General features: G+C 44.0%; 1 protein-coding gene across 2 annotated transcripts in view; it reads left to right on the top strand.

Annotated features, from left to right (window-relative positions):
* PCOLCE2 (procollagen C-endopeptidase enhancer 2) overlaps positions 1 to 23,137 on the top strand; it is a 147,335-nt gene that overhangs the window by 34,813 nt on the left and 89,385 nt on the right. For both annotated transcript variants that reach the window (XM_054714127.1, XM_054714128.1), the window contains exon 3: positions 19,901 to 20,156. In XM_054714127.1, the coding sequence (XP_054570102.1) occupies positions 19,901 to 20,156 (256 nt within the window). The remainder of the gene's footprint in view (positions 1 to 19,900; positions 20,157 to 23,137) is intronic.

Consider the following 23,137-nt stretch of genomic DNA (forward strand, 5'->3'; position numbering starts at 1 on the left):
TCTGGTATTGAGATCCCTCCTACTTTGTTCTTCTTTCTCAGGATTGCTGTGGCTATTCGGGGTCTTTTTTTATTCCAGATGAATTTTTGGAAATTTCGTTTTAGGTCTGTGAAGTATGCCATTGGTATTTTAATGGGAAGTGCATTGAAATTATAGATTGCTTTGGGTGGTATGGACATTTTGATGATCATGATTCTACCAATCCATGAAAACGGTATTTTTTTTCCATCTGTTTATGTGTTCCTCTATCTCTTTTTTCAGTGTTGTATAGTTTTCCGCGTATAGGTCTTTTACCTCCTTAGTTATGTTTATTCCTAGGTATCTTAATTATTTTGGTGTGATGGTTAATGGGATTGCTTTTTTAGTCTCTCTTTCTGTAAGTTCATTATTGGTGTATAAAAATGCCATAGATTTCTTAGCATTTATTTTGTATCCTGCTACTCTGCCGAATTCTTTTATTAAGTCTAATAATTTTTTGATGGAGTCTTTAGGGTTTTCTATGTACAATATCATGTCATCTGCAAATAAGGAGAGTTTTACTTCTTCTTTTCCAATTTGGATGCCTTTTATTTCTTCTTCTTGTCTGATTGCAATGGCTTGTATTTCCAACACTATGTTGAACAGGAGTGGTGAGAGTGGGCATCCCTGTCTTGTTCCCGTTCTTAGGGGAAATGGTTTTAATTTTTTCCCATTGCGTACGATGTTGGCTGTGGGTTTGTCTTATATGGCTTTTATTATGTTGAGGAATGATCCTTCTATTCCCAGCTTGCTGAGAGTTTTTATCAAAAAAGGGTGTTAGATTTTGTCAAATGCTTTTTCTGTATCAATTGATATGACTATATGGTTTTTATCTCTTAATTTGTTTATGTGATGTATCACGTTTATTGATTTGAGAAAATTGTACCATCCTTGCATCCCAGGGATAAATCCTACTTGGTCGTGGTGTATGATCTTTCTGATGTACTGCTGGATTCGATTTGCTAGAATTTTGTTGAGGATTTTGGCATCTATGTTCATGAGTGATATTGGCCTGTAATTCTCTTTCATTGTGTTGTCTTATCTGGTTTTGGTATTTGGGTGATGCTGGCTTCATAGAAGGAGCTTGGAAGTGTTCCTTCTTCTTGAATTTTCTGGAATAGTCTGAGGAGGATAGGTTTTAGCTCTTCCTTGAATGTTTTGTTAAACTCCCCTGTGAAGCCGTCTGCCCCGGGCTTTTGTTTGCTGGAAGCTTTTTGATTACTGCTTCAATTTCTTCCATAGTTATCAGCCTATTGAGATTTTTAGAATCTTCCTGAGTAAGTTTTGGAAGGTTGTGTTTTTCTAGCAATGTGTCCATTTCCTTCAGGTTGTCTAGTTTGTTGGAATAGAGTTGTTCATAGTATTTTTTGACAATCCTTTGTATTTCTGTGGGGTCTGTTGTTATTTCACCTCTTTCATTTCTAATTTTGTTTATTTAGGTGCTCTCTCTTTGCTTCTTGGTGAGCCTGTCTAGAGGTTCATCCCTCTTGTTTATCCTTTCAAAGAACCAGCTCTTGGTTTTGTTGATCTTGTGTATTGTTTTTTTGGTCTCTATGTCATTCATTTCTGCTCTTATCTTTATTATTTCCTTTCTTCTGCTCACTGTGGGCTTTTCTTGTTGCTCTCTGTCTAATTCTTTGAGTTGTTGAGTTAGATGATCTATTACCATTTTTTCTTGTTTTTAGAGGTAGGCCTGTAGAGCTATACACTTCCCTCTCAGGACTGCTTTCATTGTGTCCCATAGGATTTGTAATGTTGTGTTTTTATTGTCATTAGTCTCCAGGATGTTTTTAATTTCTTCTTAAAATTGATAACCCAATCATTGTTTAGTAGCATGCTATTCAGTTTCCAAGTGTTTGAATTTTTTGGAATGTTTTTATTGTAGTTTATTTCTAATATTATGCCATTGTGGTCTGAGAAAATGCTTGATAGGATTTCAATCCTTTTGAATTTGAGGAGACTTTGCTTGTTACCCAATATGTGGTCTATTTTTGAGAATGTCCCATGTGCACTTGAGAAGAACGTATATTCCGTGGCTTTGGGGTGAAATGCTCTGAAGATGTCAATTATGTCCATCTGATCTAGTGTGTCATTTAGAATTGCTGTTTCTTTGCCGATTTTTTTGTCTAGAGGATTTATCCAGTGATGTCAGTGGTGTATTAATGTCCCCTACTATGATTGTATTGTTGTCGATCTCTCCCTTGATATCTTCCAGGAGATTTTTTATGTATTTGGGTGCTCCTGCATTGGGTGCATATATGTTTACCAGAGTTTTATCTTCTTGTTGAATTGCCCCCTTTAGTATTATGTAGTGGCCTTCCTTATCTCTTATTATGGCCTTTACTTTGAGGTCTATTTTATCTGATATAAGTATCACAACCCCAGCTTTTTTCTCATTTCCATTTGCCAGAAAAATGTTTTTCCATCCCTTCACTCTCAGTCTGTGTGAATTCTTTGCTCTAATGTGGGTCTCTTGTAGACAGCAAATATATGGGTCATGTTTTCTTATCCATTCAGCTACCGTATGTCTTTTGATTGGTGCATTTAATCCATTTACATTTAATATTATTATTGATAAGTACCAGTTTGTTGTCATATTTTTTCTTAGTGTTTGTTTTTCTTCTTGCCTCTCTCTTTCTTCTTTTTACAGCAGTCCCTTTAGCATTTCTTGCATTGCTGGCTTGGTATTGATGAAGTCTCTTAGCCCTTATTTATCTGTGAAGCTTCTGATTCCACCTTCAATTTTGAATGATAGCCTTGCTGGGTATAGTATTCTTGGATTCAGTCTCTTGTTTTGCATCACTTTGTATATTTCATTCCATTCCCTTCTGGCCTGGTGTGTTTCTGTTGAGAAATCAGTTGATATTCTAATAGGAGATTCCTTGTATGTTACTTTCTGTCTCTCTCTTGCAGCCTTTAAAATTCTTACTTTGTCGTTGGTGTTCGTCAATTTAATTATGATGTGTCTTGTTGTCGGTCTTTTGGTGTTAAATTTGTTTGGGACTCTGTGTACTTCTTGGACTTGGATAGTTTTTCTCTTGCCAATATCAGGGAAGTTTTCTGTCATTATTTCTTCAAACAGGTTTTCTATTCCTTGCTTCTCTTCCTCTCCTTCTTTTATCCCTATTATTCAAATGTTGTTTCCTTTCGTGTAGTCACATAGCTCCCTTAGGCTCTCTTCTTGCTTTTTAAGTCTTCTTTCCAGTTGCCGCTGTATTTGTGTGTTTTTTCCTACCTTGTCTTCTAATTCGCTGATGCGGTCCTCAACCTCTTCTACTCTACTCTTTAGGCCTTCCATTGTGTTCTTTATTTCAGCTATGTCATTCTTCATCTCCTCTTGGTTTCTTTTCATGTTGGTGACATTCTCATTCAGCTCCTTATGGTTCTCATTGAGTTGTGTGTATTTGTCATCCATCCGCTTAAACATCTTTATAACGAATACTCTGAATTCTTTCTCTGTTAGGCTGCTAGCCTCAAGTTCATTTAACTCCCTTTCTGGTGATTCTTCTTTTTCTTTCTTTTGGGGATTTCCTTTTTGTCTCCCCATGTTTTCCTGTAATGTTTTAATTGTAGATTCAGTTGTTTTGCTGCCCAGGTTCTTTTGGGGATGGTACTACTGGCGTAATCTCTCAGTTCTCCTGGGTTTGTTAATCTAGTGTAGCTCCTACTCGAGCTATTTGGGTTCTCTTGATATAGGCATGTGAGCTTGAGAGGCACAACTGCAGCGTCTAGATGTCAGCAGCTGTGGGTGGGAGTGTCTCAATTTTTGCTGTCTTGCACCCTTAATTGTAATCACACCTGCCCAGCAGGGACTCACAGTGGCTCCCAGGTACCGTCTGTTGGGGTGTTGGGGCTCAGGGGATTTGGTCTTTGAAAGGCGTGGCTGTGGTGCCCTGAGATCTGCAGTCGTGGGGTGAGCAGACCCAGCTTTTTCTGTTGCACCTGTGGTGGATAGGTGCTTACTCCCAGCAGTGTTTTACAGGAGCACCCTTGGTACTTTTGCAAGTGAGGCACACTGAAGGGCTCTGAAGGGCCCTGGCAGTGTAGCCAGGTAATTGGGGTGCCTGTGGGCAGGTATCCATGGTAGGTGAATTCAAAGCTTCTACTGCTGGAGGGGCGTGCGCCCCCTGCTTGTTCAAGATCACACCCAAGGAAAGCTCACAGTGGCTCCCAAGAGTGCCCTGTGGTTTGTTGGGCTCAGTGTGTTAGTATCTGTGGAGGCGCGCTCTCTGGTCGCAGAGCTCTGATGCACTCCGAGGGGTCCTGGCACTACGGTTGAGTAGCTGGGGTTAATGTGGGAAACCCTCCAGGAAGAGGTAATTCAGAATTTCCACTAAGGGGCCCCGTGCCTCAGTCTGCGCAGAATCACACCATTGGTTGCAAACCCTGAGCAAAGTGACCTGGGGCTGAGAACGTGCAAGTGCGTGCACAGCTGGGGTTAATGTTTGCAACCCTCCAGGAAGAAGGAATTTCCACTGCGGGGCCGGGGGGGGGGGCAGGGGGCCGTCTGCATAGAATCTCACCCTCGGGTGCAAACCCGGAGTGAAGTGTCCTGGGGATGAGACCACACGAGTGTGTGTTCGTGCGCGCGCGCGGGAGGGAACCAGGGGTTCTGCTGTTAGGGAGGGGGAGTTGCACTTACAGCTGCGGAAAGCTGTGTCTTTGGAGGTGAGGTCCCAGGTTCCGCGAGTCTGCCACTGGGGAAGCAGGATATTGGCTGGAGTGGGTGCTGGGTCGCAGGGCAGTTCCAAGGCCTGTCTTGTTGGTGGTGTTGATGAGTTTCTACTTAAGGCCGTTCTCCGCTCAAGATGGCCTGGGCTCCCTCTGTGCTAGGGTCCCGTCGTCCTGGGAGTGCCCGCAGCGGTGGTAGTTTCTCTTTGTCAAGGAGAGGCTTTCTGCTAGCCCCTGCTGCTGATTTAACTTTCCCTCACTCACTCTCACACACCCCACGCACAACCACACACTCTCCTTTTATACCCTCACTCACTCACTTCCTCTCTCTCCACTCTGTCCTGCCAGCCACCATCTTCCCGTCCTCATGAATTCACTTTTTAAAAAATCTTTGATTCTTGAATTTCTTCCTGGCTTTCACTAAAATCCCACAGTGCTGGAGACTGTGGGCATTTGCATACCCAGGTGGTAGTCAGGCAGTGTTTTTCAGTGGGCAGCAAAGCTTCTTCTATTGTTTTTCAATGAAGTTAACTGAGCCCTCTTGGACCAGGGTCATGTTGTATGCATTCTGAGTCATATTGGTTCTGCCACCGACATCCTCTGTGCCTTATCCTTGGTTTCTTTTTTTGAGGGTTCTTATGAGGATTAGAGGTAATATATGCAAAGCACCGTGCATCAGTTTTCAATCAAGGTGGTAGAAATCACCTGGGGTCTTACAGAATCCGCGGAAGTAGAAGTAGTTGCCACATGAAGAAGACCAGGAATGGGGTCAGCTGGATACAATGCCCAGATCTCTCTGTGTCCACTGGGCCAGTCCAGCTGCACTCTCACTCGCTTTGGGGTAACCTTACAGCATATCAGATCCAGGCCTCCATTCTGGTGAGGCTGTAGAGTGAGGCTGCGGTAGAGAGAGGAAGAGCTGTTCAAAGCTTTTTATTTTGATGTAGTCTCATTTGTTTATTTTCTCTTTAATTTCCAATGCCCTATTAGCTGTACCACTGAAGAAATTGCTTTGGCATATGTCTGAGATTTTGCTGCCTGTGCATTCCTCTAGTATTTTTATGGTTTCCCGTCTTATGTTTAAGCCCTTTATCCATTTTGAGTTTATTTTTGTGTATGGTGTAAGTTGGTGGTCTAGTTTCATTTTTTTGCATGTATCTGTCCAATTTTCCCAGCACCATTTATTGAAGAGGCTGTCTTGACTCCATTGTATGTTCATGTCTCCTTTGTCAAATATTAATTGGGCATAGTGGTTTGAGTCGATTTCTGGGCTCTCTATTCTATTCTATTGATCTCTGTTTCTGTTCTTGTGCCAGTACCAGGCAGTTTTGAGAACAGTGGCTTTGTAATACAGTTTGATATCTGGTATTGAGATCCCTCCTACGTTGCTCTTCTTTTCTCAGGATTGCTGCAGCTATTCGAGGTCTTTTTATTTATTTATTCCAGATGAATTTTTGGAGAGTTCATTCTAGGTCTGTGAAATATGCCATTGGTATTTTAATAGGGAGTGCATTGAATCTATAGATTGCTTTGGGTAGTATGGACATTTGATGTCTATTTTGTCATATATAAGTATTGCTACCCCAGCGTATTTTTCATTTCCATTTGACTGAATGATACCTTTCCATCCCTTCACTTTGAGTCTGTGTGAGTCCCTTGTTCTGTGGTGGATCTCTTGTAGACCACATATATATGGGTCATATATATATATATATATATATATATATATATATATATATATATATATATTATCCATTCAGTCACTCAATGTGTTTTGATTGGAGCATTTAGTCTATTTACATTTAAGGTTATAAGTTATTATTGAAAGGTACTTGTTTATAGCCATTTTTATTTTTTGTTCCTGTGTTCCTTCTTCCTTTTTTATTTCTTCTTTTTACACCAGTCCCTTTAGCATTTCTTGCATTGCTGGCTTGGTAGTGATAAATTCCTTTAGCCTTTTTTTTTTTTTTTTGTCTGTGAAGCTCCTTATTTCCCCTTCAATTTTGAATGATAGCCTTGCTGGATAGAGTGTTCTTGGATTCAGTCTCTTACTTTGTATCACTTTGTAAATTTCCTTCCATTCCTTTCTGGCCTGTTGTGTTTCTGTTGAGAAATCATTTGATAATCTAATGGGAGATTTCTTGTATGTAACTTTCTGTCTCTCTCTTGCAGTCTTTAAGATTCTCTCTTTGTCCTAAACATTTGCCATTGTAATTATGATGTGTCTTGGTGTGGGTCTTTTCAGGTTCATCTTGTTTGGGACTTTTTATGCTTGTGTGACTTTTTTCTTCCCCACATCAGGGAAGTTTTCTGACATTATTTCTTCAAATAGGTTTTCTAACCCTTTGTCCTCTTCCTGTTGTTCTGGCACCCCTATTATTCATATGTTGCTTCATTTCATGTGGTCCCAAAGTTCCCGTAGGCTCTACTCCTGTCTTTTAATTTTTTTCTCCAATTGTAGTTCACTTTGCGTGTGTTTTGCTTCCCTGTCTTCTAATTCACTAATTCGGACCTCTGCTTCTCCTAGTCTACTATTGAAACTTTCCATGGTGTTTTTTTATTGCAGCTATATCACTTTTTATTTATTTTTTGATTCTTGTATAAATTGTTGATTTTTTCATCCATCCAGTTTATGAACTGTATGACCCTTATTCTGATTATTTTTCTGACATATTACATGCCCTGTTTTACTCAGCTGTTTTTCTGGCAATTCCTCCTTTGCTTTCCTTTGGTTGTTTCTTTGTCTACCCATTTTTGTTCTCACCAAACAAAATTGGTTTCGAGTCGTGCAGGGGCTGCTCTTTGCATGGCAGTGGCCCCTTGGGTAGCTGCTGCTCCTTGGGTGGTCGCAGCAACGACTGCTTATCTGTTGCCAGCAGCTCCTCTGGTTGGCAATGTTCGTAGCAGTGGTGGCTCCTCTGGCTGTTGGGAGGAGGCTGCTCATGCAGCTGCTGCTCCTCGGATGGGGGACACGCTGTACACGGGACTGCTGCTCCTTGGATGGGGGCTGGCTGCGTGCAGCCGCTGCTCCTCAGACGGGATTGGGCTGCTTGCACGGCTGCTGCTCCTCGGACTGGGGTGGGCTGTTCATGCGGCTGCTGCTCCACCGATGCGGGCGGGTTGCTCACAGTGCTGCTGCTCCTTTGGGGTGGGCTGCTCGCACATCTGCTGCTCCTCGGACAGGGGTGGGCTGTTCGCGGGCCTGCTGTGCCTTGGACAGGGACAGGCTGCTTGTGAGGCTGCTGTTCCTCAGACAGGGGGCCACTTGCACAGCTGCTGCTTATCGAACGGGGGTGGGCTGCTCACACAGCTGCTGCTCCTCAGATGGGGATGTGCTGCTCACATGACTGTTCTCCTTAGATGGTTGTGGGTTGTGTGTAGCTGCTGCTCCTCAGACAGGGGCGGGCTGCTCGTGCAGCTGCTGCTCCTCGGGTGGGTGTGGGAATGCTCGCACAACTGCAGCTCCTTGGATGGGTGCAGGCTGTGTGTGGCTGCTGCTCCTTGGACAGGGGCGGGCTGTTCTGGGCTGCCGCTCCTCGGTCACTGGGTGGACTGCTTGTGCAGCTACTGCTTCTTGGACTGGGGTGGGCTGGGTGCATGGCTGCTGCTCCTCAGATGAGGGGGCAGGCCACTCACGGGGCTGCTGCTCCTTGGACAGGAGTGGGTTGCTCACTTGTCTGCTGTTCATGTGGTTGCAGTGCCCTGGGCTAAAGTGTTGGGCTGGTCAGAGGTGAGTGTGCTTCGTAACTCACAGGAGTCTGTGCTCGGGGGAGCTGGAGTCTTGGTGATTGTGGGACTACAGCCGAGGTAGCAGGTCCCTGGCAGGGGTGGCTGTAGAGTCCTGATGTTATCTGAGGGCACCCTGGGTGGAGGTGAGAGTGGGCTCCCAGTCACCACTCCCCTTCAAAATAGCAAGACCAATGAGGAAGAGCTGGCTGCTCCATGACTGCAAGCGTAGCAGAGGCTGCCTAGTTAGGTGAGCCTGGTTAGCCTGCCCCTGAAGGTACTGCGGAATCAAACTGTGCCTCAGTCATACGCACACCCCACACAACCATACACTCCTCTTTTGCTCCTCACTCACTCATGCTCTCTCCCTCACTGCTGCCTTCTTCCTGCTTCTGTAGTTGGGCCTGGAGTATTATTGACCTGCTCATGGATGAAGTCTTCCATCTTTGTGGGTTAATTTGCATACTCACTCCTGATTGGCTGTGGGTGTAGCGGAGGTATGGTCAGTTTACATGTTTGTCTATTATTAGGTAAGACTCGAGTCCCAGTGTGCATGAAATCATGCATGAGTAGCTCGCTTCCACTTGCCTCAGCTGGCCACCCCACCCATCTCCACTCATAGCTCAAACCCTGCCCTCCGGCACTTGTAGCTCTCTGCTGCTAATAGCTCTGTCTTGAGAAGCTCATGCCCCGCCCCGCCTGCTGCCAGGCCTTTTATGATATCCTATATAATAAAAGGGTAATATGCAAATCAGCCAACCAGCAGAACAACCGGTTGCTATGACGCGCATTGACCACCAGGGGCCAGGCACTCAATACAGGAGCTTCCCCCTGGTGGTCAGTGTACTCCCACAGGGGGAGCACCTCTCAGCCAGAAGCCCTGAGCCAGGCTCATGGCTGGCAAGCACAGCAGTGGTGGCGGGAGCCTCTCCAGGTGGCAGTGCTAAGGATGGCCCACTGCTTAGGTCCGAGGGCTCCCAGACTGCAGGATGGCGCAGGCCGGGCTGAGGGAACCCCCCCTCCCGAGTGCACAAATTTCATGCACCAGGCCTTTAGTAGATGGATATACAAACTTTGCCTCCCCAAGGGGTCCCAAAATGGGAAAAGTCTTTCTCCCTCTTGAAAAAAAATCAATCCTAAAATCTTTTGAGTCTCTTTGTCTCCAGGTTTATAAAGGCTATAGCTATTTGTCTCTTCATGACCCTTTCTAATTGGAACCTTTCTTAATTTATTACCCCTGTGCTTTCCTAATTGGTCATTCTTCTGCTGAGTATCAGTTTTCTGCTGAGTATCAGTTTTAAAGCCCAAAGCCTATGTGGTGCCCCCCTCTTCCTCTCCCCTTATCTTATGACATTTCTCTATCCTCTGAAAGTATGTTTCCCTCTTCCTGATATCTTGCAACATTTCTCTATCCTCTGTGAATGTATGCTTTCCTCTTGTAACATTTCTCTATCCTCCGCAAAAGCATCCTGGTGTCTTGGAGCTCTCTCCTTCCCTTCACATATGCATTCCTCTCCCATGGACTCCCTTTTTCCCTAAAATTGCGGTCCTGACTCTATAATTCCTTTCAGTTGCTTCTGGAACAAGGACAAAAAGAACCTACTTTATCTGAAAGTTTTGTTTTATGAAAGACTAACAATATGTTGACAAAATGTTATCAACAGTCAATTCTGGAAGTTGGTGTCTAGCTGTTTGTTATATTGCTCTATGTATCTCTGTATATTTCTGTATTTTCATAATATTCCTAACAAAGAAAAATCAAGGATATATACTGTAGATTCTTCAAGTGGAAGGGGCAGCTTCAGAGAATATGTTTTCCAAATTCCTTTAGGATGACAGTACAGGGACTCAGCAAAGTTCATAGCCCACGGCACTGGGCAGTCTTGGTTCCTCACACAGTGTGAATGGCAGCCACCCTGTGACAGTGAGCATGCTCACGGCAGTGTGCCTCTCACTTGCCTTCATTGCAAAATGGCATTTGTGTCTGGTTACAGTAACTGATACAGATCGCCTCTGCATGCTTCCTTCTGAAGAGTTTTTGCCTGGCTTATTGGGATCATCATGTGTTCAAAATTGCAATGATGTGATCCAGTTTCTGTTGTGAACATATTGTGCTCATTCTGAGAGAAGCTTCAATGTTTCATTGTAGTGGGACCAAATAAAGAACTTTTGGGAAGGCATGATTTACCCCAGTGGGGATGAGTATCCAAGGCCTGTATCCATGCCAGCAGCCAGACTAAAGGAATGAATCAACAGAATATTTTTAGTGTCAAATAATTGAGAACTTAGCAATGAAACAAGACTATGCTGCACTATTCCCCTCCTTGTTGCAGTCGTCTAAACATCTCCGGAAAGTCTTCCTCACTTCTTGTACATTTTAGCTCCTGGCTCAGTCACTGTCTTCAACATTTTTCCTTGTCTAATTCATAGTAATTTCAATGTCTACGTGGGTGATCCCTTTGAATCTTTAACCTCCTCTCCTCCAATGAGCTTTTCCTCTATCATTCCTTAGGCACCCACTTCCATTGTCATTATCCTTCCTCCACCACAATCTAGGTTGTTACTGTCCTGATTTCTGTCCTTACCCAGCTTGAATTCCATGGTCCATTTTGTAGTCACCCTCCTGCCTACATCCTCAGCTAGGAGAGCCTTCTCTTCTTTCATAGTCCTTCCAAACACCACTCCCTCCTGGCCCCCAACTTATTACTGCTTAAATCCATCTCTCTGCCTGCTCTGTACCCCACCCAGGGAGCTGACTATGGCATGGCAGCCTGCTATATTTCCCTAGTCCCGTGGTCAGCAAACTGCGGCTTGCAAGCCACATGCAGCTCTTTGGCCCCTTGAGTGTGGCTCTTCCACAAAATACCACGGCCTGGGCGAGTCTATTTTGAAGAAGTGGCGTTAGAAGAAGTTTAAGTTTAAAAAATTTGGCTCTCAAAAGAAATTTCAATCGTTGTACTGTTGATATTTGGCTCTGTTGACTAATGATTTTGCCGACCACTGCCCTAGTCCAATTACACACCTTTTCCTCTGTTCTCAAACTCCCAAAGCTGCCTTCACATCCACTCTTGCTGCTGGGGCCTTGTTTTCCATTTCACTACCAAAAGAACAGCAATCAGAAGAAAAGTTTTATATGCTTTCACAGCCTCACCTACTAACCTGCATGTGCCCACCTTCCCTCTGCTCATTGGGTGAACTGTGCCTTAGATCACATCTCCCCATGCTTGCTCAACGACATTTCTCCAGCAAATCTCCCTCCCTCCTATTCATCAGTTTTGCCTTCTCTACAGAATTCCCATTGGATGCAAATATGCCTTAATATAGTCCCTTGTAAAATCCTGTCTTTACCTCACATCCTCTTCCAGTAACCCCCATATTACTCTGTTTATCTTTTGTCTTTATTTATTATCACCAATTCCTCTCCATTTTCTCTTTGATCCTTCTCTTACAGCCTTTGACCTTATTGAAAGGTTTGGTGTGGGCCTGGGTCGTGTACCTATGAGATGAGGCCATAATGTATCAAAAAAGATTTCATTCTAGGCACCTGGGTGCAGGTGGGCTGAGACTGAGAAAGGCATCAGCGAAGAGAACAGGGAGAGATAGGTTTTTATTAATCCTTGCTGGCTGTAAGCTGCTCTGCAGACGTAAGGGTCAGGTCCGTCCTTGGTTCCTCCCATGCCAGGTGTCTTCTGGTTATCTGAGCTATGCTGTGCTCAAGGCTGCAAGCTTTCTGCAAGGTATCTGCTAAGCACAGTAAGTTTTTCTCTGCCCCATTTTATTCTCTTTAACCCTTTCATTCCCATCTTAAAAGTTATATATAAAGGAAAAGAAAGGGGATGGGGTTGCCATTCCTCTACTTCATGCCTGGGAGGGCTGTTGTGGATGCCTAATGAGTAAATTCAGATTATTTCCTGGGATATAGGCCTGTAGGGTCCCTTTACCTGGGTAAGGACAAATTGTCTTACTGTCTTAATGAGGACTTGTAATCTTGTTTGTATAAATTTGGTAACTATTCTGAAAATGCAGGGCCTGAAGAGGAGGAGAAGGAGAAATAGTGTTAGGGGCCCGTAAGGGGGTAAAAGCCAGGCTAATTTTCGCAGAACTGCTTGTAGGCTGGGCCATATGGGCTGCTCTATGCTGTCCTGACTGACCTCCTTGAGCCATTGAGCATTCTGTAGAATACGTTGTGTTTTTCCCCTCTATTTGACCTGTAGAGTTTAGATAAAAACAACAGGGGATGTTAGCAATTAAATAAACTTCCATCTTTGGCTAAGAGATCATCTAGGGCTAGTAGGAGGACCATTGTAGGGATATAAGAGATCTGCAAGATTTAGAAACACTGTGAAGATAAACAAACAGATGTGATCTGGAGAGAAATCCTGTAAATTGCCCTGGAGCCAGAGGTCTGTAATGAGTTAAAAAATATTTTGCACTGTTCGGATGGGAGAGTCTGAGCCAGGTGGGGGAATGTTGTCACTAACAATCTGCAGGAGAGTGAAAGTCATAATTTATTAGTCATGTGGCTGATATGCAATAAGTTATTCTGGAGGCGAGGTTTTTGTTGTTTTTTCCAGTTTTGCCGCTTGCTAGGCATTTGGAGCTTTCTGCCCTGGTGAGTTTTTACATCTGTATCTGGCCTGTTGTCCTTGCTCTGGGGGTCAGGGATGATGAGGCCTGGGCACAAAAGGAGGTTGTGATGGTATCTAGTGGTGGTATTATCTGAGTACAAGTGGGGCTTGTAACCTGGTGGAGACAAACTGTTTCATACATTTTAGTATTACTGGGGTAAAAGCTAGAATAATAAGAGTTATGATAAATGGTCTAGTGGAAGGAAAGAGACATTAATTTGGAGGGTTGTAGTCTAAAATATCAAAATGAGGTTTATTCTCTTAGTTTAATTTGGCCTTGTTCTTCCCACAAATCTTCTATAACTTTCAGGAACCTTCTTACAACTTTCATAAACATTTTTACAACTTTAATTCACTTTCTTTTCCCTTTAAAAATGCATGTCCATGCCTTATGTCCTTTATTATTAAAACCATTTGATGAACATTCTCACTTTTAAGAAATGTAACTTTAACAAAGCATAAGATGTTATATTATCAGTTTTAAATTTACTTTATAGATTTTCTGTAATAAAAACTAAAATTATGTGAACTTCAAACTTGTTGAAATATTTAGATGTTTATTATTTAATATAGTAATGTTTTAAATCTTTAAGTTGCCAAAGACTTTGGAAAATTATGTATAGGCATATGAGGCTGGAGCAAAGGTGGGGAGGAGGGAGCAGGCCTAGCAGTCTGTTCCCAGGCCTCTAGCCTCTTGGATTTAAAACTGTCACATTTTTCCTTAGAGATAATATGCTAAGGTTTGGGTGATAATGAGTTCAGCTTCTGATAGTAGCCGACTGTTAAGTAAGTGTTTGTAGTTTTGCAGTAATGAAAGTTGTTCTTTGGTAAGGGGTGTGTGTGTGAGAGAAGGTGCTGAGGTCAGAGAAGTTTTTAGAGTATTAAAGGGGTGAGAATGCTAGCCTTAGGATCTAAAGGCTCAGTGAGGAGTGCCTTTGCCATGTTACGTTATAGAGGAGCTTTGTAAGAAATTGGGAACTCAGAGGTGAGAGTACCTAGCAAGCCCGAGAAAGGAGAGTATTTCTTGTTTAGAGGAGGGGACAGTGATGGAGGAGATAAGGTATTTATAGTCTAAGGAATGGCATGGCTTTGTGGGGGTGAGAGTGAAACTGAAGTATGTGAAAGTTGTTTGGGACAGCTGGGCTTTATGAGGGATGTCTGTACCATTTCGGTTGGGCAAGAAGAATGGATAAGGAGTTATTTAGTAAGATGCAGTGTAGACATGAGGTGGCTAATGACTATGAGAATAACCTGTCAACCCCCATAATTGAGACTGAGGAGGGGACAAGGGTCCCAGCAAATTCAGAGAGGGCAGTGGCCCCAGTGCTAATTGAAAAGGAGATTGGCTTACCTGCCACCACAATCGTTACCTGAGGCTCTGTCCTGGTGATGTAAGTCTGTGGGGCCTTGCTGGGGCCTGGGCAGCTTTAGTCTTTGGTAGCCAGTCCCAGGAGGTCTGGGAGCTCCAAACCAGGACCAGAGGGCGGCCTTGCTGAGGTCCGACCTGGAGGGGCCAGACTACAGTCTTATTTCCAGTGGCCTTTCCTCCTGCACCTTGGGCAGGACCCTAGTGGGGATCTTGGGTTTGGGCAAGACTTGGTCCAGTGTCCTCTCTTGTTGCATTTGAGACATGGGCCTGGAGGAGGCTTAACCTCCGACTTACTCTTGGTTGGCGGACCGGCACTTTGGGGTTCATGAGAGTGGTGGTTAGGAACTGAAAGGCCTTCGTCTGGGCTTCAGCCTTGGCCTGATCTCCTCTTTTGTTTTTGGATTTGGGTCTTCTTGTCTCTATTATTAAAGCTCTTAAAGGTCATATTTAAAAGGTCTCATGGCGGGGGGGAGGGTTGTCACCTCTAGATTTGTATGGATAATTGGTGTATTTTCTCATGGCCTGTGTAAGGCGAGAGAGGAAAACTGCCGGATTTTCATTTCTTTCCTGGGTGACCTTTGCTATTTTTTTTTTTTTTATAATTAACTGCTTTGTGGGCTGTATTTCTCAGTCCTTCTAGGCAGAGAACAATGTGGCCTTGAGACCTGCAACCTGCCTGCCCTTCCTGATAGTTCCATTGTGGGTCCCATTAGGAACAGCATCTGCTCCGACTTTGGGTAGGTGGGGGGAGGGCACGTGTGGCAAGCTGCCTGCCAGTGGAGGGCATCTGCCTCCCTGGGCATGAAGCCAGATTTGGTGCCAGCAATCTCCAGAAGGGGGCACTTTAAGGCTAGTGCCGGAGTAGAAGGAGGAAGAGAGCCGAAAACTGCTCTGGAGCAGATGTGAGACAGGGTGGTGACAGTGGGATCTGCTCGGTAGAGTGGTGGGCTCTCAGGTTGCTGAGATGGAGAAGCCATAGACTGAGGAACCAGGGGATGATCAGCAGGGTCAAAAGTGGTGAAGGAGGAGGGGAATTTGAGATTCTCTGGAGACTTAGAGTGAAGAAGGAAAAAAAATCTGTGAGGGAGAGCAGCTGTTACAGAGAGAAGGATGTGTTCTTGAGTGTAAGAAAGCCTGGATATACAGGATCTCAGACCTCTTCCCCTGCCTGCGACAGTAATTGTCAAGGTCAGTTGCGATTTGGAAATCGAAAGTGCCATTTTACTGAGGCCAGAAGTCCTGCACAAATTCTAGGGTCTGAAGGTTTTTAAGTAGACAGCCCAGGGGTGTGGTGTGGGGAATGGTCGACAGCGAATTCCCCACGGTGACTGGCAGTGGCTTAAGGTCTGCTTTCCGTGAAGATAAGGCTGAGAAAGGCGTCCGCGTCTCCCAACGTTCACCAGAAACGGATGGAGCCCTCCCTCTGTGACTGGTGTCCCTGTCAGGAGAGTGGGCGAGGGAACCTGGTTCCCCCTGAGGACTTGTCCCGACTAGCACTGGATTTTCATGGGGCCAGCTGAAAGTATCATCCAGGAGCCTGGCTCCAAACCCAAAATGACAGGACAGTCCGGACGGAGGAGAACAGACTAAAGCCACTTAGCTATGAATATATGCCTGGTGTTGATGCAGGAGGAGGCAAGGCAAGGAGAGGTCCACTATCCAGTCACAGGCACAACCCAGACCAGTCCAGAAGGCTAGGGGGCTCCAAGTAAGTGTTGTGAGTTCAGCAGCAGTTCAGGAGCCTGGCTGTGGGGCTTCCCTGGACACAGGGGAGCTCAGGAGCCGGATGATCACGGTCTGTCCGAGTGCCAAGTGCTGGTTGCTGCAACTCTGCGATGGCTCTTACTGGACCCCTCACTAGACCTTCCCGACGTTTCGGCACCAAATGAAAGGTTCGGAGTGGGCTGGGGTCATGCATCTATGAGGCCATAATGTCTCAATAAAGATTTTATTCCAGGCACCTGGCTGCAGGTGGACTGAGACCGAGAAAGGCATCAGCGAAGAGAACAGGGAGAGATAGGTTTTTATTCATTTTTGCTGGCTGTAAGCTGCTCTGCTGATGTAAGGGTCTGGTCCATCCTTAGTTCCTCCCATGCCAGGTGTCTTCTGGTTATCTGAGCTATGCTGTGCTCAAGGCTGCAAGCTTTCTGCAAAATACCTGCTAAGCACAATAAGTTTTTCTCTGCCCCATTTTATTCTCTTTAACCCTTTCACTTACTGCTTCACAAAAACAACTTTGCCAGAATAACTGTTGACCTCTGGTTGCTAACCCCAGCAATCATTCTCAACCCTCACCTTCCTCTTGACTAAGCTGGCCAGTCTTTCCTCCTGGACAGTCTCTTCACTTCACCTGTAGGCACCACTCTTCTGGTTGCCTTGCATTTACTAACTCAGTTTCTGTTGTGGTTTGACCTCATCTTGAAGGCCTGATGCTACTGGAGTGCCCCAAGGCTCTATTCTTAGGCCTCATACCTATTTATTTTATTTTATTTATTTTATTTGTAAATCCTCACCTGAGAATATTTTTTCCATTGATTTTGAAAGGTAGTGGAAGGGAGGGAGGGAGAGAAACCTTGATTGGTTGCCTCCCACATGTTCCCCACCAGGTGTTGATCGAACCTGCAACCCAGGTACATGCCTTTGACTGGGAATCGAACCTGAGATGCTTTGGTGCTTGGACCAATGCTCTAACCACTGGCCAGGGCTCAGCCTCAAACCTTTTAATAAACACTCACCTCTCGGTGGAGAGTCTCATAGGTTTGAACTGTCCTCTGTAAAATTATCAATACATTCATATCAATAGTCATTATTCATGTAAGGACAATCCAGATTAAATTAATTCAGCTCAGAATGTTTTCCTTGGCTGGAAATTTTTCAATGAGTCATATAAAGCTTGCTTATATTTAAGGTTACAGATGGTATCACATTTTTCATAATTTCCTGATCATGGGATAAAATAGAGATTGTAACAAAACAAAATAAAAATCAAAGAATTTCTATAACAGATATCTCAGTGAGAATGTTTAAAAATTATATTGCATTTTCTCTTATCAGTTTCTTAGACTGTGTCTTTGCAACTTCTGATATTCACACCATTAACATAAACTCTGAGGAGTTTCTTCAAATAATTAAAAATGGATCTGCCTTATGACCTAGAGATTCTACTTCTGGGGATTTATTGAAAGAAATTAATTTGAAAGGATATATGCCACCCTTACGTTCATAGCAGTGTTATTTACAACAGGCAATATTTGGAAGCAGCCCAAGTATCCACCAATAGATAAGGATGAAAAGCTGTGGTACATATGTACAATGGAATATTACTCGGCCATAAAAAGGAATGAAATCTTACCATTTGCGACAGCATGGATGGACCTAGAGTGTATTATGCTCAGTGAAATAAGCCAGTCAATGAAAGACAAATACCATATGATCCGTGGAATCTAAAGAACAAAATAAACAAACAGACTCATAGATATAGAAAGAGAACAGAGGGAAGGGGTATTGAGAGACTGGGTAAAAGAGGTGATGGGATTAAGAAGTACAGATTGGTAGTTACAGAGTAGTCATAGGGAAGTAAAGTACAGCAGAGGGAATATATGGTCAATAATATTGTGGTACTACATATGGGGCCAGTTGGGGTACCGTAAATACCCAGGGAACACTATGTAAAGTATATGATTGTCTAACCACTATGCTATACACCTAAAACCAATACAAAATAAAATTGAAAGAATAAAATATAAGCTTCTAATAACTGGAATGTAACCAAGACAAGGCCAAAATATTTCCCTTCTTGTGACTATTCCATTACTGTTTCTACATTAAGGTGAGTATATGATTGACACAAAAGGCAAATATCACTGATATATTTCCTCTTATTGTAAAAAAATAAAAATAAAAATCATGGCACTGAACTCATCAACAGGGAAAGCCATGTTATGTCCTTAAAGCACCTATTGACTCTTGAGTCTGTGGTAGTTCACTAAAATGAATGTGAACTAACTATGTGCTTGTGCATTATGTTTGGTTGTTTTATAATCACTGACCTATGTTATCTGTAAGTTTTTACAGAATGAAAATTTCATGTTATGCAGTGGGAACCTCACCCAGTTGAAAGGGTGAAATAAATCTGACTGAGACTTTATGACTAAACTACTTTAATGAAGAAATTGAAAGATTATATGAACTGGGAAATAAATGAAGCTTTTGTAAGAATTATGCCAAAATATTTTGAAGTCATTTTTTTCCTGCCTATTCAGGAAAGGAGGGAAGTATCATAAGAATAATAAGGGGGAAATTATGGTAAAGAAAGTTTCAGGAGGAAGTGAAAACTCATCTTTTTCATCAGTGCATCATGTTTCAAAGCTACCTGGTATATAAAGTTTGCACCTAGAAAACAAGCCAAAACTTAGTGACTTTGCAAAGAGAACATTCAACTATTACTAAGTTCGATCTGGATTTTTCAGGTCCCAAAGTATTATCTATAAACTAGAAGCCCAATGCATGAAGATTCGTGCTAGAATGGGCTTTCCTTTCCCTGGCGGCCAGCACTGATTTTCCACTCCGGCTCAGCCCCTTTCCGCTCAGGCCCCGGAGCCACCTCTTTCCGCTCTGGGAGCCACCTCTTTCCACTCTAGCCTCACCTTCCTACACTGCCCAGAGGCCCTGAGAGACTGGAGATGGGGCAGAACGCCTGCATCATCACCATGGCGACGACAGAAGCATCTCGCCTTCCCTGTCACTTGGTGCCTGTGTATGCAAATTAACCGCCATCTTTGTTGGGTTAATTTGCATATCACTCCTGATTGGCTGGTGGCATAGCGGAGGTACTGTCAATTTACATGTTTTTCTATTATTAGGTAAGATTAGCTACACAGATAATTCCTTTGGTTTTAAGTTGTTAGGAATGTTCTATATATTGAGATGTTCCATTGTATTATTTGTGAGAAGTGACATTTCAAAATGTTTCCTTGACAAATAGTATCGCTGGGTGCCTTGGTGTTTTTGAATATGCAAATGTTTGAGTAACGGTATCAATTAATAAGACCAGTCCAATATTTTGAAGCTTTGTTGAGATAATTCTCTAGGAATAGCTAGTCAACAGAGCCAAATATCAACAGTACGATTGAAATTTCTTTTGAGAGCCACATTTTTTAAACTTAAACTATATAGGTAGGTATATTGTTGTTAACTTAATTAGGGTACTCCTAAGCTGGCCTTTGCTAAAAACTCAAGAGGCCAAAGAGCCGCATGTGGCTCGTGAGCTGCAGTTTGCCGACAGCTGCCCTAGAGAACTGTGCAATTTGTCAAAGTCGATAAATATTTATATGTTATTAGAGTACCTTTTCTGGCTTAGTTCAGGTTTGAGGGAAGAAAAAGCATCATTTTGGATTTTATGTTTATCTGATCACTAGTAATTGGCTGAATGTGAAAGCCTCAGACTTTGTTTTCATGACAGTTTTCCAATTGGCCTTTCTCTTGGCAGGTTCCCAAGGGAAAAGTAGTAGTTCTCAATTTCCGATTCATAGACCTCGAAAGTGACAACCTGTGCCGCTATGACTTTGTGGATGTGTACAATGGCCACAGCAATGGCCAGCGTATTGGGCGCTTCTGTGGCACGTTTCGGCCTGGAGCCCTTGTGTCCAGTGGCAACAAGATGATGGTGCAGATGATTTCCGACGCCAACACTGCTGGGAATGGTTTCATGGCCATGTTCTCTGCCGCTGAACCAAATGAAAGAGGTATTGCTTCTATATCATGGGAATAACAGCAGTAAGGGTACTCATAGTTATTGAAGGCCTACTGTGTGTCAAATACTGTCTTAGGCACTTTATATGTATTTACTTCTTTAATTTAAAGTTAAGAGAAGTTCTTCCCAAACAGAGAGTTAATAAATGCCACCAAAACACCCAGAGACCATAAATAATCAGTTCTTTTTTTTAAAGACCATATATATTCTTTTAAAAATTCAAATATAGATATTCATGGAGTAAAATGTGAAGTTTGCATATACATACAGCTATAGAAACATACCCTTTCACCAGGTTGTAGTCCCCTTTAGAAATAGCCATGGCTGGTAGTTCTCATTTATTTCTATACATTTGCAATAACTTCTTAAAAGTGTAAGTGTGATAATGCATTCATATTGTGTCACAACTTTCTTTTTTCATTTAACACAATATGTTGGGCTATTTTCACATCAGTGCATGTGAACTCTTGAAAGTAGAAACCTCTACCCTTGAAAGATAAATGCAGAGGGCAAGATCTGTTATATTTGTAGCCTTTTGCCTAAGGCAGTGGTTGGCAAACTCATTAGTCAACAGAGCCAAATATCAACAGTACAATGATTGAAATTTCTTTTGAGAGCCAAATTTTTTAAACTTAAACTATATAGGTAGGTACATTGTTATTAACTTAAATACGATACTCCTAAGCTGGCCTTTGCTAAAAACTCAAGGGGCCAAAGAGCTGCATGTGGCTTGCGAGCTGCAGTTTGCCGACCACTGACCTAAGGGGACTCTGTAATCTTTTTATTTATTTTTTTAATTTAATGGGGTAATAGGATCATATAAGTTTCTGGTATAGATTTCTATGATAAATGATTGATATATTGCACTGTGTGCCCACCACCCAAAGTCAAATAATTTTCCATCACCATATATTAAACCCTCTTCACCCTCCACCACTCACCACCTTTCCTTTGGCAACTACTACACTGCTGTTTGTGTCCATGAGTTTCAGTTTTATATCCTATACTAGAGACCCAGTGCATGAGTTTGTGCACGGGTAGGGTCTGGCTAGCCTGCCCTGATCAGGTTAGGAGGAGCCAATAGGGGGCCAGGCCGGCCGGCCCTGCCCCCATCGGGCTGGTTGGCCGGCCATAGTGTGCATCATAGTGACAGGTTGTTCCGGTTGTTCCAGTAACTTGGCTTTTATATCCTATCTAATAAAGAGGGAATATGCTAATTGATCCTCACGCCGTTGCAAAGATGGTGGTGCCCACAGCCAATAAGGAGGGAATGGAATATGCTAATTGACTGCCCCACCCTCAAAGTAAAAAAAGAAGGATTTCTTACCATTTGCAACAGCATGGATGGACCTGGAGAGCATTATGCTAATTGAAATGAGCTAGTCAGAGAAAGATAAATATCACATGACCTCACTCATTTATGGAATATAATAAACAACATAAACTGATGAACAAAAACAGATCCAGAGACAGAGAAACATCAATCAGACTGTCAAACCTCAGAAGGAAGGTAGGGGAGGGGGTTGGTAAGGGCGAGAGATCAACCAAAGGACTCATATGCATGCATATAGGCCTAACCAATGGACACAGACACCAGGGTGGTGAGGGCATGAGTAGGGGGATGGGGAGGTAATGGGGGGATAAGGACACATATATAATAACTTAATCAATAAAGAAATTTAAAAAAATATGGTGGCATACACAGACAATAAGGAGGGAATATGCTAATTGACTGCCACGCCCTGAAAGATGGTGGCATACACAGCCAATAAGGAGGGAATATGCTAATTGACTGCCATGCTCTCAAAGATGGTGGCACCCACAGCCACAAGATGGCAGCTCCCAGTCCCCTCAGCCCCAATGAGGCAGTAGGTGTGCAGCACAGCCAGGTCCGCCCCTAGGTGGGTCCAGCTGCTCCACACGCCTGCCTCCAGAGTCCCCCAGTTCCCTCACCCCCCCAGCTGCCCAGGGCTGACCCAAGGCACAGGCAAACCTCGGGTGGCAGCTGCCCAGCTGCCCAGGGCCAGCCCAAGGTGGAGGCAAGCCTCAAATGGTGGCTGCCCAGCCGCCCAGGGCTGGTCTAAGGTGCAGGCAAGCCTCGGATGGTGGCTGCCCAGCTGTCCAGGGCCACCCAAGGCACAGGTAACCAGGGCCGTACCAAGGCTTGCACAGCTGGCAGTGGTAGCAGCAGAGGTGTGAGGGGGGCATTGCCTTCTCCTGATCACCAAGTCACCTCCTGCTGCTGAGGGCTCCCAGACTGTGAGAGGGGGCAGGCCGGGCTGAGGGACCCCCCTCTAGTGCATGAATTTTCATGCACTGGGCCTCTAGTCCTCCTATCTAATAAAAGAATAATATGCAAATTAACCATCACTCCACTACACCCACCAGCCACGCCCACCAGCCAATCTGGAGCAAATATGCAAATAAACCCAACCAAGATGGCTATGGCCACAGACAGCAGGAGGGAGGCTTGGGTTTCCCTGGCAATGGAGGAAACCAAGCTTTCCACCTGCCCTTGCTGGCCTAGGCCCCCACTCAAGGCTACAAAGTTTCAATGATAGAAGGTAAACAAATCCAAACAGGAATGGTGGCAGCCACGGAGCTGGAAAGAGCAGGAGGTTAGGGTTGCCCCCGGCGATGGAGGAAGCCAAGCTTTCTGTGCACCCTGGCCTGCCCAGGCCTCTGCTTAAGGCTACAAAGTTTCAATTATAGAAGATAAATAAATTCCAACAGAAATGGCTGCCTCCACGGAGCAAGCAGAAGGCTTGGCTCCGCTCCAGGCTACAAAGTTTCAATTGTAGAAGATAAATAAACCCCAGATACCAGGGCCCCCGCTTGGGTCGCCGGGGGGCATGGCCGGCCTGCAAACCACCACAGGACCCTCACTCAGGCTGCCCCATGCCCCAAAGGAACCCCTACCCTGATCCGGGACATCCTTCAGGGCAAACCAGCCAGCCCCCACCCATGCACCAG

This window comes from Eptesicus fuscus, chromosome 3 (assembly GCF_027574615.1).
Source record: "Eptesicus fuscus isolate TK198812 chromosome 3, DD_ASM_mEF_20220401, whole genome shotgun sequence".
Classification (NCBI taxonomy): Eukaryota; Metazoa; Chordata; class Mammalia; order Chiroptera; family Vespertilionidae; genus Eptesicus; species Eptesicus fuscus.